This window comes from Mytilus edulis, chromosome 3 (genome assembly GCF_963676685.1).
Source record: "Mytilus edulis chromosome 3, xbMytEdul2.2, whole genome shotgun sequence".
Lineage (NCBI taxonomy): Eukaryota > Metazoa > Mollusca > Bivalvia > Mytilida > Mytilidae > Mytilus > Mytilus edulis.
This window is the reverse complement of record NC_092346.1, coordinates 36991699-37006984: the sequence shown is the minus strand read 5'-3', so window position 1 is coordinate 37006984 and position 15286 is coordinate 36991699. Positions and strand designations below refer to the sequence as shown.

At 32.0% G+C, this 15286-nt stretch overlaps 1 protein-coding gene across 2 annotated transcripts in view; it reads right to left on the bottom strand.

The window, feature by feature from the left end:
* The window catches only part of LOC139516374 (DNA polymerase epsilon subunit 2-like), a 64464-nt gene that overhangs the window by 43142 nt on the left and 6036 nt on the right, over nt 1-15286 (bottom strand). For both annotated transcript variants that reach the window (XM_071306443.1, XM_071306442.1), the window contains exons 6-14: nt 14925-14999; nt 13127-13210; nt 12669-12725; nt 11015-11136; nt 9434-9575; nt 8682-8802; nt 5449-5563; nt 4973-5156; nt 4484-4660 (exon numbers count right to left, since the gene is read on the bottom strand). In XM_071306443.1, the coding sequence (XP_071162544.1) occupies nt 4484-4660; nt 4973-5156; nt 5449-5563; nt 8682-8802; nt 9434-9575; nt 11015-11136; nt 12669-12725; nt 13127-13210; nt 14925-14999 (1077 nt within the window). The remainder of the gene's footprint in view (nt 1-4483; nt 4661-4972; nt 5157-5448; nt 5564-8681; nt 8803-9433; nt 9576-11014; nt 11137-12668; nt 12726-13126; nt 13211-14924; nt 15000-15286) is intronic.

Genomic DNA, 15286 nt, shown 5'->3' with positions numbered 1-15286 from the left:
AATTTATAAATCTGATGTGGAAACACCTTCAAATGTTTTCTGAACAATTGGTTTTTAATATACTTTTATAGTGTTTAAATGTGTATATTTGTATTGACAATACATGTTATTATTTGTTTTCCAATATGCTATTGCTTAATGTTTATTTCTGAATAGTATTAATATTAGTTTCAAAATAAAATTTGTAATAAGTGCTGAGTTCCAACCAGCTGTTTTCAGTAAAGTGTTTATTGGATTGACATGTGCAGCAGCACTTAATGGTATGCTGATATGCAGCTATGTATCCCATACACTTTTATATTAATTCCTGCTTTCCCTATTGATTGCTTTACCCAACTTGATACTATACCCTTTGTTACTGATTTAAAAGGTTTAACGCAGGGAAAAAAGAGAGACTTTCCTGTACCCTGAGTTTTGAAGTTCTTTTTAGATATTCTTCCATGGTTACGACAACACACTTTTTAAGATAATCATGCCATTTGACTTAATCTAGAAATTGACAATGAGTGTTGGCTGAAAACAAAACTTTACGACAAGAGATGATTTCAGCTTCCTTATTTTTATATTTAAACCAAGAGTTCTTCCAAATAGTGAAGTTGAAATCACCACTTTGTAATTGTAATGGACCATTATGGAACATCCATTTCACAAATGATATCGGATATGTTCCTTATGCCGAAACTACAAGTCTGTTCCCTTTTAACTAATGTGACATACAAAATTAGACTACTTACCGGCCTTGTAATAACATGAGCAACACTACGGGAGCCACATGTGAAGTGGGATCTGACTACCCTTCGGGAGCACCTGAGATCACCCCCAGTTTTAAGTGGGGTTTGTGTTGCTGTTGTACCCCTACTTGTGACATTTTTACCTATTGTGTCTGTTTGTTTTGGTGAAACATCAGTGTCAATATAATGGAATTTGATGTGACTGTCATACGATGGGGAGAGGTTTAGCTAGCTTTAAAACCAGGTTCAATTCACCATTTTCTACATAATTCAGAAATATGACAGTTGTTATCCATCAGTCTTATTTGTTTGTGCTTTTGGTTTTGCCATTTGATTAGGGACTTTCCGTCAGTTCAGTATTTTTATGATTTAACTTTTTCCTGGTTTCAATTGTTTAACAAAGTCTACTTTAAGAATGAGATGTGGTATGATTGCCAATGAGACAACTCTCCACAAGGTACAAAATGACCCAGAAATTAACAGCTATTAGTCAATGTGTGGCCTTCAACAATGAGTAAAACACATATCGCATAGTCGTCTATAAAAAGCTAGGAATTGAAAAATGTAAAATAATTCAAACAAAAAAACTATGTCTGATTTTTGTACAAAATAATTAACGAAAAACAGCATTAGCCGACTACCACTTAATAACAGGTTACTGACTTGTGACAGGCACATACAGAATGTGACTGGGTTAACGAAGTTTTAAGTAGCCATTTTTCCCCCTAATGTACACTTTCATGATGACATTAGAAGAAGTAATATTGTCAAGTTTTATTAAAAGAATGGTTTGACAGAATTGCACACTATGTAGCATATTAAAGTAATAATTCTAGCTTTTGTTATAATTGTAATAATGTCAAATCCTCATTTGCAGGTAATTGTTTCAAACAATATAAAACTATATTTACATCCCATGTTTATGTTTATTTGAGAAGAGAAGGTCTGGCATTGAAAATACCCCTCAATACACGAGTTCCTAGTTTATGTTTCTGGGCAGAGTTTCTGATCTGAATCACAAAGATGGCTTTACGCCAGAGCATGAAGACTATTGCTTTCATAACAAGAAGATGTGGTATGGTTGCCAATGACACAACTATCCACCAGACCGAATGAAGTAGAAGTTAGCCAATATAGATGACTGTACAGCCTTCAACAATGAACAAAATCCCTCCAGCATAGCAATAATTAAAAGGCATTTTATAATAGATTTATTTATAGAAATAAACTATTGTTCAGAGATATGTCTCACCTATCAACATGAAATTCAGAAAAGACAATCTGATGGACAGCAATATTGCTTATTAATTCAGTCACTAGACCCTGATCTAGTGAGTAGGGCATGAAAGTGGTTGACAAACTAAACTGTACAGACAGTAATGTGACTTTATAGAAAATATCCTTGTTTATTGTAAGTAGTTTCTATAAGCCAGCATTTGCGAAAACAATGCTGTCCCATCCATCTGTGGTTAAAGTCACACCCATTTAAACACATTATTATTGATCTACAGTCTACAGACTTGGTGTAGCATGAAACGAAAATATTCGTTGACATTCCAACATTTGTGCAAAACACATACACAGTAACTTCTATAAGTTGATTCAAACTATTGTTATTAAATATCGTTGTATGGTATTTTTTGGTTGTTTATTTTCAGGGGGTGGGGAGGGAGGCATGTGGCAATTGTTTACCTACATTTTCTACATTCACACATGATCATGTTATATGCGCTTTTTGATTGGATGCAACCAATGAAAATCTTTACCTTGTGGGTAAGAAACTCTCTCTTAGGTAGCAATACACAGTTAGTTTCCTTCCTGTCTAATAAATAAGGCTTACTATTTTTAGATTTCAATTTCAATAGTTATAAAGGTGAAACATAATCTCATTTTGGTGTAACCATGGCTACTGTGTGCATCTAATTGATACAAAATATTGCAACTAGAGGCTCTAAAGAGCCTGTGTCGCTCACCTTGGTCTATGTGAATATTAAACAAAGGACACAGATGGATTCATGACAAAATTGTGTTTTGGTGATGGTGATGTGTTTGTAGATCTTACTTTACTTAACATTCTTACTGCTTACAATTATCTCTATCTATAATGAACTTCGCCCAGTAGTTTCAGTGGACAATGTTAGTGAAAATTTACAAATTTTATCAAAATTGTTAAAAATTGACTATAAAGGGCAATAACTCCTTAGGGGTTCAATTGACCATTTTGGTCATGTTGACTTATTTGTAAATCTTACTTTGCTGAACATTATTGCTGTTTACAGTTTATCTCTATCTATAATAATATTCAAGATAATAACCAAAAACAGCAAAATTTCCTTAAAATGACCAATTCAGGGGCCAACCTAACAACGAGTTGTCCGATTCATCTTGACCTGATAAACAATTTTACCCCACGTCAGATTTGCTCTTTATGCTTTTGTTTTTGAGTTATAGGCAAAAAACTACATTTTACCCCCATGTTCTTTGATTAGCCATGGCGGCCATCTTGGTTGGTTTGACGAGTCACCGAACACATTTATTAAACTAGATACCCCAATGATGATTGTGGCCAAGTTTGGTTAAATTTGGCCCAGTTGTTTCTGAGGAGAAGATTTTTGTAAAAGTTAACGACGACGCCGGATGCCAAGTGATGAGAAAAGCTCACTTGGCCCAGTAGGCCAGGTGAGCTAAAAAGGGAGGTGAAAATGTCACAAAAGTCTCCAAAATCAATTAGAGTGATACTTTTCCTTAAATCTTAGACATTTATCTATCAAGAGGTCCAAAACAAATCATATGCATTTCTGCTGTTTTTCCATAAAATTGAATTTAAAAGATCAAGTGTCAAATCTTTGTTGAAAAACACAACAACAATTTCTGGACCTATGGGCGGTACAGAAAGGAAAAAACAAACTGTCAAACAGAAACATGGCCTATAATACATGCTAAAAACAATCCAAATGTTCATATAAACCCACTTTAAAGGCTATATTATTCTTCAACTATCTAAAAATCAATTTTACAAGAACCCCTGCGAAATTGCTGCAAATTTAGAGCTTAGTTGAAAGTATGAAAACTGTCATAGGGTGAATTTTTGTAAAAGATTTTATTACTGGAGAATTTCGGGAAAGGTACTTGGTGGCAGAGCAAGTAATTTTAGCCCTCCCCCTTTTTTTCAAATCCGTTATTTTTTTTATTTTTTCTATCAATTTTCCCTAAACTGTGAACACACATATTATAAATTCTTCATAATAGAGGATATTTTATTTTCCAATTATGGGCCCCAAAGGGCATAAACAACATCAATAATTTTCATTACAATACAAACAAAGAGATTAAAACAAGAATGTGTCCCAAGTTTTCTATGTTCAGAAGACCATGAAAATGGGATAAAATCTCTAATTTGGCATTGAAATTAGAAAGATTATATCATAGGGAACATGTTTACTAAGTGTCAAGTTGATTGGACTTCAACTTCATCAAAGACTACCTCGACCAAAAACTTTAACCGAAAGACGGACGAACAGACGCACAGACCAGAAAACATTATGCCCCTCTACTATTGTAGGTGGGGCATAAAAACAAAAAAGCCATTGTTCAATATATATCAGTTGATAAGTAATGAAACACATCAGGAAAGATATCGATTAACATCAGGAACAAATGGCAAGATCCATCTCAGGACAATTTAGCCTGTTGGTCACTAATTGTAATATTGGAATTGAAAAATTCATAAAGACAGTCTAGTAGTTACTTACCGGATTCATCACTGTACAATCAACTGATGTTGTGTGGAATGGATCAAATTTGTCAGCACACACAACTAAATCTGGTAATGGATATAGCTGAAGACCAGCATCATAAGCCCAATACACAGGACAAACATGTAATGGTAATGGACATAAATGGCCTTGTGATACAATTGTCTTACAAAACTGAAATATAGAAAAAAAAAAAGATCTTTTAAAGTTCTAAAATATAATTCTTGTTGCAAAATCATATCCGACCAATAAATTTATAAATCATTAGTTTATTTCAATCGAAGGTTCTTGATCAACAAGATTTGGCAATAATTTTTCTAAAAATTATTTACGTGAATTTTGAATTCTGATAGAGTATTTATAAATGGTACATTCATATCACATCTATGGTGTTTGTAACTAGATGTTCATCATTATCCTTTAATCAATCCAGTTCAGAATTTTGAGACCTAATAAAATCAATTATACTTCACAAATAATATTTACATGACTAGGCACTTCTCCATCTTCTGGAAATTTTACACAATTCCTACACATCTTTGTAACAATGTCTTCACGGAACACTACAATTTCCTGAGTACAGTACTGGATACGACAGGGATTACTGGTAAACTGTGCTGATGGGATCTTTTTCCTTATATCCTCTGTAACTGAATTAGGTATTGGTGGTCTGTTAAATATAAGAAAAATTATTTTAAAGGTAATAATAAAGAATAAACACAGAATTTAAGCACTTTCCAAGGGCCCAAAGAAAAAATTAACAATGGCTCCTGAACATGTGTTCATTCTCAAATGAACTGAAAAACTTTTCTGATTAAAAAATATGGTCATTTTTTCATTGAAAATAACAAAACATTTCAATTTATTGTGCACAAATGTTTTATATTTCAGATTTTTCTTAATCTTAAATAGTCAAATGGTCATAAATCTTACAATGGACCTTGAAAAAAATAAAAACATACCTAGGTAAAATAGTCATAGGTCCTGGGTCTTGAGGTCCTGGTACAAATATAAATCTACTGCTTTCAACTAATGTTGGAAACTCACATATCAATTCTGTTAAGTTGTGGAAGCATTCTGACGATAAAGACAACAAATAATCAATTCTGTCAGACCATCATACAATGTTGGAAGAAATATGGAAAATTTTAGGCAAAAGTCCTCTGATTGATTTGAATGTTAGTTGCTTAGGCCACACCAATTTAATTTCTTGTTCTACGGATTTTTGGACTCCAAAATTTGGGGCGAGCGAGCGATTTGAAAATTTTAATAAAAAAATATTTAATTTGCAAATTTTTGAGGCGAAGCTTAAAAAGTAAAGGCGAGCGATTATAATTTTTTTTTGTAAACATAAAATAGTAGGTTTTGACAATTTTAAAGCTTGATTTCTGACTTGTACTTTGACATTTTCTTTAATTTCTGAAGTATTTTTCCCCTGTTCACCAAGAAATAATTAAATCTGGTCTATGTATGTGTGACTGACAATGAGACAATTCTCCATCCAAGTCATAATCAGTTTGGGGACAACCCCTTAATGTTATAAATATCCCTTTTACATGTTTTATGAGGGATCAATATAAGTTAAAATATATTTGTTTGTACAAAAGGGCTCATATTTTCTCAAAGAACTATATATCTATCTGGTATTAAATGGTCAAAACATGTCCAAGAATTTTGTAATATTCCTGGACTTGAACCATGTTAACACATTTACTTTAACAGTTTAATATTATTCAAAATAAGTGGACCCCTCTTTTAGAAAAAGTTGTTTAAAATATGATGTAACTCTCCTCTTTTTGAGTACAAAATTCTAAATTTTGAAAGGTTTTGTATAGAAGGACTATACAAATCCATGGTATTTCTATTTTCATTTCTACATCAGTAAAATGACCCCTTGTCTGAGGGAGGGTTGTTCTCAACCTGATAATAACAAACACAGGTCAAAGTACGGCCTTTTACACAGGGCTTTGATACAGACCAAACAGCAGGCTATAAAGGACCCCAAAATTATTAGCGTACACAATTCGAACAGGAAAACCAACGATCTAATTTATATATCATGTATATCCAAACGGGAAAATACCAATGAACAACATCAACAAACGATAACTGCTGAACGGCAGGCCCCTCAATCAAACAGGACAGGTGCATAAACATGCACCGGCTATGTATAGTTTTGTTTCGCCAGCATACATATAATTGCAGTTGAAGGCAAATCCTTCAGAAGTTCTTTGTACTTTATTCCAACAACGAACATGTTTTGATAGGGAATATAAGTAAGGGGGAAAGTAACCAATTTTTTGTTCTTTACAGGTATTCCCGCTGATATAAATTTATTTCGGAGCACTCCCGCTTTAGATAAATAGGTTTCATACTGAAACAAATATTATCACAGATATTTACAAAGTGTGGTGGGGTGCTTTTATGTTTAAAATCGTTATATACAGGTTAGACTGTGATTTTAAAAACAAATGCTGATATCTTTTTATAATATTTACACAAAAAAACGGATTACATTTCCGGATGCGGGAAGCGGGAATATAAAAAAAATAAAAAAATTCTGTTTTGAAAAAAATAGGTGCGGGCGGGTCCGTCGAACAAGGAATCAAATTGGTGTGGCCTTAACATGCATTCACAAGTATTTTATGCATATTCAAGACTTAAAATTAACAATTGATTTATCAAGCAAGTTCTGCAAGGTAGGATGAGAAGCAAGCAGGGGAGGATATTTTGACTGCCACTGGAAAAAACAGTCCTTTGTAGTGATGTATATTATACAGAAACAATTTATTTGCACTGTAAAATGTAAAGAAAAGTACGATAGTATGAAATAAAATAACAAAAATATTGAACTCTGAGGAAAATCCATAACAGAAAGTCCATAATCAAATGGCAAATTCAGATGCTGAAACACTCCAAACTAATATACAACAATTGTCATATTACTGACTTGGTAAAGACATTTTCTTTGCTTATGCATAGATGCCAACCCCCTTTTGACACAATCAGTAACAAACTATCAAATTTTCCGTATTTTTGAAAAGTTTTCAGTAATCATTCATAAACGTGCATTTACCAATAAAAATTACTGACGAGTGGTTGCAAAGTGATGTACACTAAAATTTGTCATTTAACATGTTGTCTGTAGTATGTATTCCGTTCATTGATTGTTCAGATGTTTTCGACTCAAACATTTTTGTTTTGTCAAGGAGAAGTAGAGAAAGGGGGAAAGCTACTTAATAAAATGCAAGTTTGCCTCTTCGGAAGTCAGTTAGTTACCCAACAATAGGTTGATAACTCCCGAGAAACCGGAAGCATTACATTGGCGTTTCCTAAATACTGGACCAGGACGGAAAAGTAATGATAAAAATCCGCGTTTTACAAAATTGAACGTCGATGATTGGGAATCCGTAACTATTCGACTTTGACCGTAATAGCGTAGTTTTTATCGCAAAATCGGAAAAACTACGGAAAAATCGTAATGGTTGGCATCTATGCTTATGTAGAAAATTGTGGGTTCACCCATTGTTTAAGTAAGAACAAATAGTTCACATAAAAAAAAAAAACAGTCCGAAGATTTGATATTTTTTTGTTAAAATAGCTACAACTAGTTTAACCTTGACATTTGTAAATGTGCTGGTCCCAAATTAAAGGCATAAATATCACACAATAGATGTGTCAAAGAAAATTACTTACTGAATTATAACTTTACATGTGCATCTTCAATATGTTTATTCATAAATCATCTATGGTATTTCAAATGAAAGGATAGTTTCGGCTACAATTTCACCACAGGGTGACTACTGTCAAACAATACAACCCTAATAAAAGCCATGCATTGAACAATAAAGTACTAAGTCATTTTCAGTTTGTCAGTCAATCTTCAGACTTATCCACTGCTGTAAACTTCGTACTATTCAGACCATTAGCTTGCAGGTAATTAAGATCTGTTCAGCAGATATTCAGACTGTTATTCAACTGTACAGATTAACAAAACACTAAATTGTCTGAAAAGCTACTGAATAGTACTAAATTGACTGCAAGCTAAAGTCAACAGTACTTAATATAATGCAGCCAATGAATCTGTATATTGACTGAAAGACTGAACATGACCTAATATCTTCCTGTTTGGACTTTTCAGATGATGTTCAGATCAAAATGAGTTTCAACTTAAATTTGTTTACTAGTAAATTACCTTTCATAATCTTAACATGTTGACTACCCTGGTGGGATGATAGAAAATTTCCACATAATATAAAACAAGTTGGAGGAAAATCAGCATACCCTGCAAATAATATTCTTAATTTCTCCATAACCTGTAAAACAGAACATGGTATAATGAGGGTGTGCATGCAATATCTTATTCAACTTGTTGCTCATAAGATGAAAATGAAACAAGACAATCTGTGAGCACCAATCACTAATAAAACCCTGCTGTTAGTTGTTGGGACGATTTCTAATTATTTGACTCTTAATGTAACAAACAACAGCTTATCAGTTTTGAGGATTTACTTGATACCAAGTAAAGATTTGCTGATGTGATGCCTATCCATTTGTATTCTCAACATCAGTATTTGGTTAATAATAAGTTGTTTATTTATCTGAAATGCTTCACACAGTCTGAAGAATTTTTATTGCAAATTTCACGAAGCTTTGATTTGTATTTTTCGTAGAAAATTTTGAATAAATTTCATTGAAATGATGGCTACACTTTAAGAAACATGGACAAAAGAATGGGCAGACATGAAAAAGTATACTCTCCTTTATAGTTTGGGTATAACAAAGAAGCTAAACAACTACATATGAAATACCAGGGTGGTTTTTTTCTGAACTACAAAAACAACAATAAACTCCAAAATATCACTATATACATTATTTTCAATTTTCTTTTCATAAATAAGCTTTAGAATTAGGTTCAAATAAGTGCCAAAATGATAATAAACCTACCTTAACCTGATCCAGCCAAACATCAGATAGGAAAACAAACATGGCATCTTCATTGTCTTGTTCTATTTGGCGAAGTTTTGATGAAGCTTTTGCACATTGATTTCCAAAGCCACCAAAAAAGTTAATATTTCCAAAGTAAGATCTGAAATAGATTTTGTATCATAAATTGTCACATGGGTTGCAATAAACTCAATATTTTCCCTCCTACGAAACTGTGTTTTGCTATAGGACAAACCCAAAGGAGTGAAAGAACAAAGTTTATTCAGACAAATACGGTCAAATAAAAAGAACAAAGAACTCAAAAGTTAATTCCACCATCACTATACACTCCTCTTCCATAAGTCAGTGTATAAATAGAACTGATTAGATATAAGCTATAAAATAGAAAAAATAGTAGACAAGACTTTATCAAAGCAGGCCTGGTTTACAAAACAAGGAAATAAAATATGCTCTATTTAAGAAATAATTCATGGAAGCCATAGATTGTTGGAAATTTACACATGGCCTGGGCAGTGATTTTCGAATTTTATCCTGAGCGTTAGCTTCCATGAATCATTTCGATTCTAATAGGACAAATATGGTCATTAAAAAACTGAAGCCAGGGTGGGTATGCTGTGTGTGTGGCTGTTCTTTTTTACTCCCTGTTAGATAAAGCTAAAATATTTTTATAAATATGTAGCTTGCATAGGTTATTTCGTGAAGAACTGCTAGAAAAAAACTTTTTAATTCTTTTAATTCTCAAACCCAACATTTGCCATTTTTAATTTACATGTTTTTCTCGTAACCTTTCGTCAAATCCAAAGTTGACATTTTGTAACTAAGGAGCCGCCATGTTGACTTGCTGAAATGAGTAAATATGCAAATAATGCAATAGACTAGAAAATAAAACAAAACCTACCTCAAAAATCAGTTTTAATACAATATCATATGAATCCGATGGTTCACGTAACAGAAAACTTTCAACTTTAGCGGTTTCATTAATATGACGTCATGTTTTGAAATGACTTAAATGCGCTAAAAAGATTAATAGACTTTCACAGAATTTTTTTTTTTTTTTTTTTTTTCTCCCAGCTCTTGTGCATTACATCTTTTTATTATGCATACGAATAAGAATAAAAGTTATTTTGTCTTTTTTTAATTGCACTTTTAATCTGCAAAGGGTCTGCAAATAGGTTCCAATACATGTAGATTTACGTGGGAAGTATATTGTAACAGCCATTATTATGTATATCTCTGAGTCTGCGCTAAGTATATTTTATCGAGAATTTTATCAGTGTTGTTTACAAAGCTAAAGAAGCACGTCATATTAGAATAAGCTTTTAATCAACAATATGCATCTAGAGTAAACTGATTACCAATATTACTTAAAATTTGCATTGAAATCTTATATGTCCAACAGTCTTTTAATAATTTTTTACTTCTGAATCTGCCACAGCAAAATTGTTCACTTAATGTCACAAGGCTAGTTAATAGTGTTCTAAATATATACAGATATGTGAGGCATACATCAATCAAACACACATAAGATTGCAAATTAAGGCAACTAGGGTTCATCATAGTTTTGAATGTTGATAACCTTACCTAGTAGTTTTAGCTGGTTCTGGTGGTGGAAAACCAAATGCATTAATGTGGAATATTTTATCTTCATACCATCCCTCAGCCAACACAAAACAATTTTCTGTAAACAAACCATTTTGAAAATTCTGGACAAATATGTTAAGTATATATTCATTTAGAATGCTTTAACACTGAAAAATTTAAATGCTTTACATAATGCATGAGCCAGAATACGGGTCAGCCTGATAAAACATTATAGGGATTTTACAGTTAAGGGCTGTTCCATTCAAACAGAGAGAAAATAATAAATGAAGACACATTAAAAATGGGGTAACCATTAAAATTTCACTTACATATTAATTATGCAAAGACATAGATGACACCCACAGATAGTCTAGATTTATAAATGCCTTCCCTCTGTTCCATGTATCTTTTATTGAACAACATATGAAATTCAAAATATTGGAAAACAGAAAGTACAGCTGATGATTAAATAGGAGTTACAGTGACTTGACTGTAAGTGTTGCTATCCACCAATTGCAACTCATTCAAAATTTTGACCAAATTGCAATTTGTTTTATTAAACCAAATTGTTCAACTGGTCAGAAATTTGAACCAACTGCTGTAGAAAACCACAGTCAAGTCGTGAAAGTGCAAGGTGATAAAATAAAACATACTTTCAATCCTATAAGACTTTAACTCCACTTTAATGATGGTATTACTAAATCAGTCTATCAATCTGTATAGTTATATTATAGCCATTACCATACTAAAGGTGAACTGTTTTATTTTTAATTGCTATAAAAATGTCCAAACTAAGCTTTTATATAGTTTTTCTTTCGAAAAGTATTCTATATTCATAAGAATCACACATTATGTGAATAAAAACATTTCATATTCAGTAAAATATTTGTGAAATTGCAATATGTTTGTAGGAAGGGGAGATAATCTTTTTTGGTTTCAAAAAGTCTTTATTCAAAAGAATAGTATTTTAGGTTATCTCCCCAAGGAAACTTATCAATAGCATATTGTTATTTCACACGTATTTTACTGAATATATGATGTATTATTTTAAATGATATATGATTCTTATAAATATAAAATCCTTTTCAAAAGAAAAACTATATAAAAGCTTAGTTTGGACATTTTTATAGCAATTCAAAATAAAACATTTTACCTTTAGTATGGTAATGGCTATAATATAACTATACAGATTGATAGACAAATTTAGTAATAACATCATTAAAGTGGAGTTAAAGTCTTATAGGATTGTAAGTATATTTTATTTTATCACCTTGCACTTTCACATTTTGACTGAACAACTTGTTCAATATTCTGACCAGTTGAACAATTTGATTTTATAAAACAAATTGCAATTTGGTCAAAATTTTGAATGAGTTGCAATTGGTGGATAGCAACACTAACAGTCAAGTCACTGTAATTCTTTTCAATATTTACTGTGTGCCAAAATTTAAACAAAAATTAGGTGTCTGACAATGTTGTTCACATCAATGTCAAACTGCTGACCAAATATGAAGTTAATTTGTTATGTAGTTCCCAGGAAAATGAAAGAAATATTTGTTGGACAGACAGACAGACAGGCGATTGTAATTTGATTTCATTCCTTTGTATTACTATCTAGTTGTCAAAAGTAATTTATAAAGCAAATGAAGGATACAGCTTCTGACAGGTCTATCTGTACAACTCCTGTAGGATCTTCCAAATACCATTTACCCTAAAAATTAAAAAAATAACAACAATTCCATAATTATTTGTATATTTAAAGTAGTTCTGATCACATGGAATATTTTGATACAATACTGATTTGATCTTTAAATGTGATTCATCACCAAAGTTATTCCATACATTATGCAAGAGTTATGCTTTAATTTCAAATCTTTAGTGAATGATTCTACCACTTCATTATATTAATAACGATATTATCTGTTGATTGTAAATTTTCTAAATTTAAAAAAAACTTTTTAAACCATGCTTTTTATCTTTGAAAATTTTAAGAGTCATGATTTGATAACCGACAGCGTATTGTGGTAGAATCTAAATTTAAAGTCAAACATTACTTCCCAGGCATCAAAGCTGACTGACAGATATTCTTTGACCATGAACAAATCATTTTACCTCTTTGAGTTGTGTGAGCATTCCCAGTACAATAATTTCTCCAAGTTTGGCTGTACTTCCAAGAAGATATTCTATTGGTTTGAGCTAAAAAAAATAATAACAATAGATTGAAAATTTCAATAAATATTCAAATGCAAGTTCTACAAGGATTATCAATATCTCCAGACAATAAAACCTACTTAAAAAAAAATAATACGCATGGACTAAATGGATACTACAAATTTCGTCAAACATAACAGTTCATGTTTTTTTTAGAGTCTATATCATTTTCTCCTTTCATGATTGTATTTAATTATTATTCAAAACATGATTTGAAATATTAATGTTTGATTAAAAAATATCATTTTCTAACAAATTAATAGTTCTCAGAGATTTGGCATGGAATCAGTTTGTGTGTTTAGAATTTGCTCAAATAATATTTTTTAATGTCATGTCATGGTTTTTTTAACAATGATTTTGATGAAAAGAGATGAGAAACCATTGAAAAACTACCTGATCACCACCATGTTTAAGTGCTTGTTACAATTTGGGAATTTGTCAGCAGTTGTGTTACTATACAGTATCGGTTTTTCTCATTGTTGAAGGCTGTACAGCTGCCTATAATTGCTTACATCCACATTATTTCAACTTTGTTGGATAGTTGTCTCATTGGCAATAATACATCATCTCCTTATTCTTAAATTGACATGTTGAATAGAATCTGGTCTATTCTTGTTGAGCGTATGTTGCCCTCTTAATTTCCTTCTGGTAGATAATTTATAAGGTTGCTGTTCCTCCTTTACTTTCACCCATTCCTTTTATCAAATTGTTTTATCTTCATAGTTTTATTTTGTTTTCAGAAGAATCAGTTGTTGATGGCATTTCTTCAACAGTTTTGGTCTAAATTAGGAGATAACTGTATTGTATTTTGAGCTTGGCCTTCGTAAAGCGTAGATTTTACTGTCGCAAATTGAGTTTACCTAGCGATGAGGAGTGGAGATTGGTAAACAGATATTTGCAACAGTAAAATCAAGTTTTAAGAAAGCCAAGCTTAAAATACAATACAGTTATCTCCATTATAATGCCACATATTAAAATAAATGTCATTTTATAAATATTTTGGCTTAAAAATAGCATAAATGAAAAAGTCAGCGAAACTGTCGCATCGTCTTTAGCATTTAAACAATGTGACGGCATATGTATACTCTGGATGTCAAACATGAATACTAAACCTATTTTTACTTTTCGTACGTTTCAGAATGGTTTCAATAAACGTATTTACACTTTTGGTATTTAGATGAATCTTGCCTCCGAATGAACTCAGATCTACTCCGAATCACCTTTTGACGTCAAGCAACAATCACTTAAATTGTTACGTCAAATATTTTAAATTATGATATCAAAGTTTACGGGAACCTGTGTGATTTTATGTAATGGCGGACTAATTTGCATACAAGTGTAAATACATCTATATAGGCAAAAAGAAGATTTTGAGGCTCAAAATATGACTATCTTGTTTATTTTTTGAGAAATTACATACCCCAAAAAAAATGGAATTCAAAATGGTGGCTTTCTTAGTTACGGACTGGTAGAATTTTACCCCTCAAAATATTTGTCAACGTCCAATGAAAATTACCGTTACAAACTTATTGCATTAGAATGTTTCTTTAGGCTCTAGGCAATTTAAAGCTTGAAATATTGTATAGGCACACATCTTTTGATGAAGACGGTATATTGACCTCTAGATGTTTTTGGTAGTGTCATGTTATCAAATTGTATTTCCTTTTGTTCATATGGGTTACGTAAATTTTTACAATACCTGAAACTTTTTAGAACTTTCGTCCATTTGAGCTCCAATAACTGGTGGTGTAAACAAATCATGTCTCTGTGTTCTCTAAAACAGTGAAAGTAAGAATAAAGTGCTTAAATTCCCATTGAAGTGGTTACTAATATTCTCATGCAAAAACTTCTGGAAATATCCTATAATAACAAGAAGTGATTTATGAATCCAAAAGGACAGTATTTATGCATACCTGTCAACTGACCCGGATTCTGCGGGTGTGACCCGATATTTCACAATTCTGAGGGATCACCCGCCGGGTCATTGAAATAACCCGGAAATTCCGAAAATGACCCGCTTTCACCCGTATTTCTTAGCCTTGAGATTGATTTTCATGACAT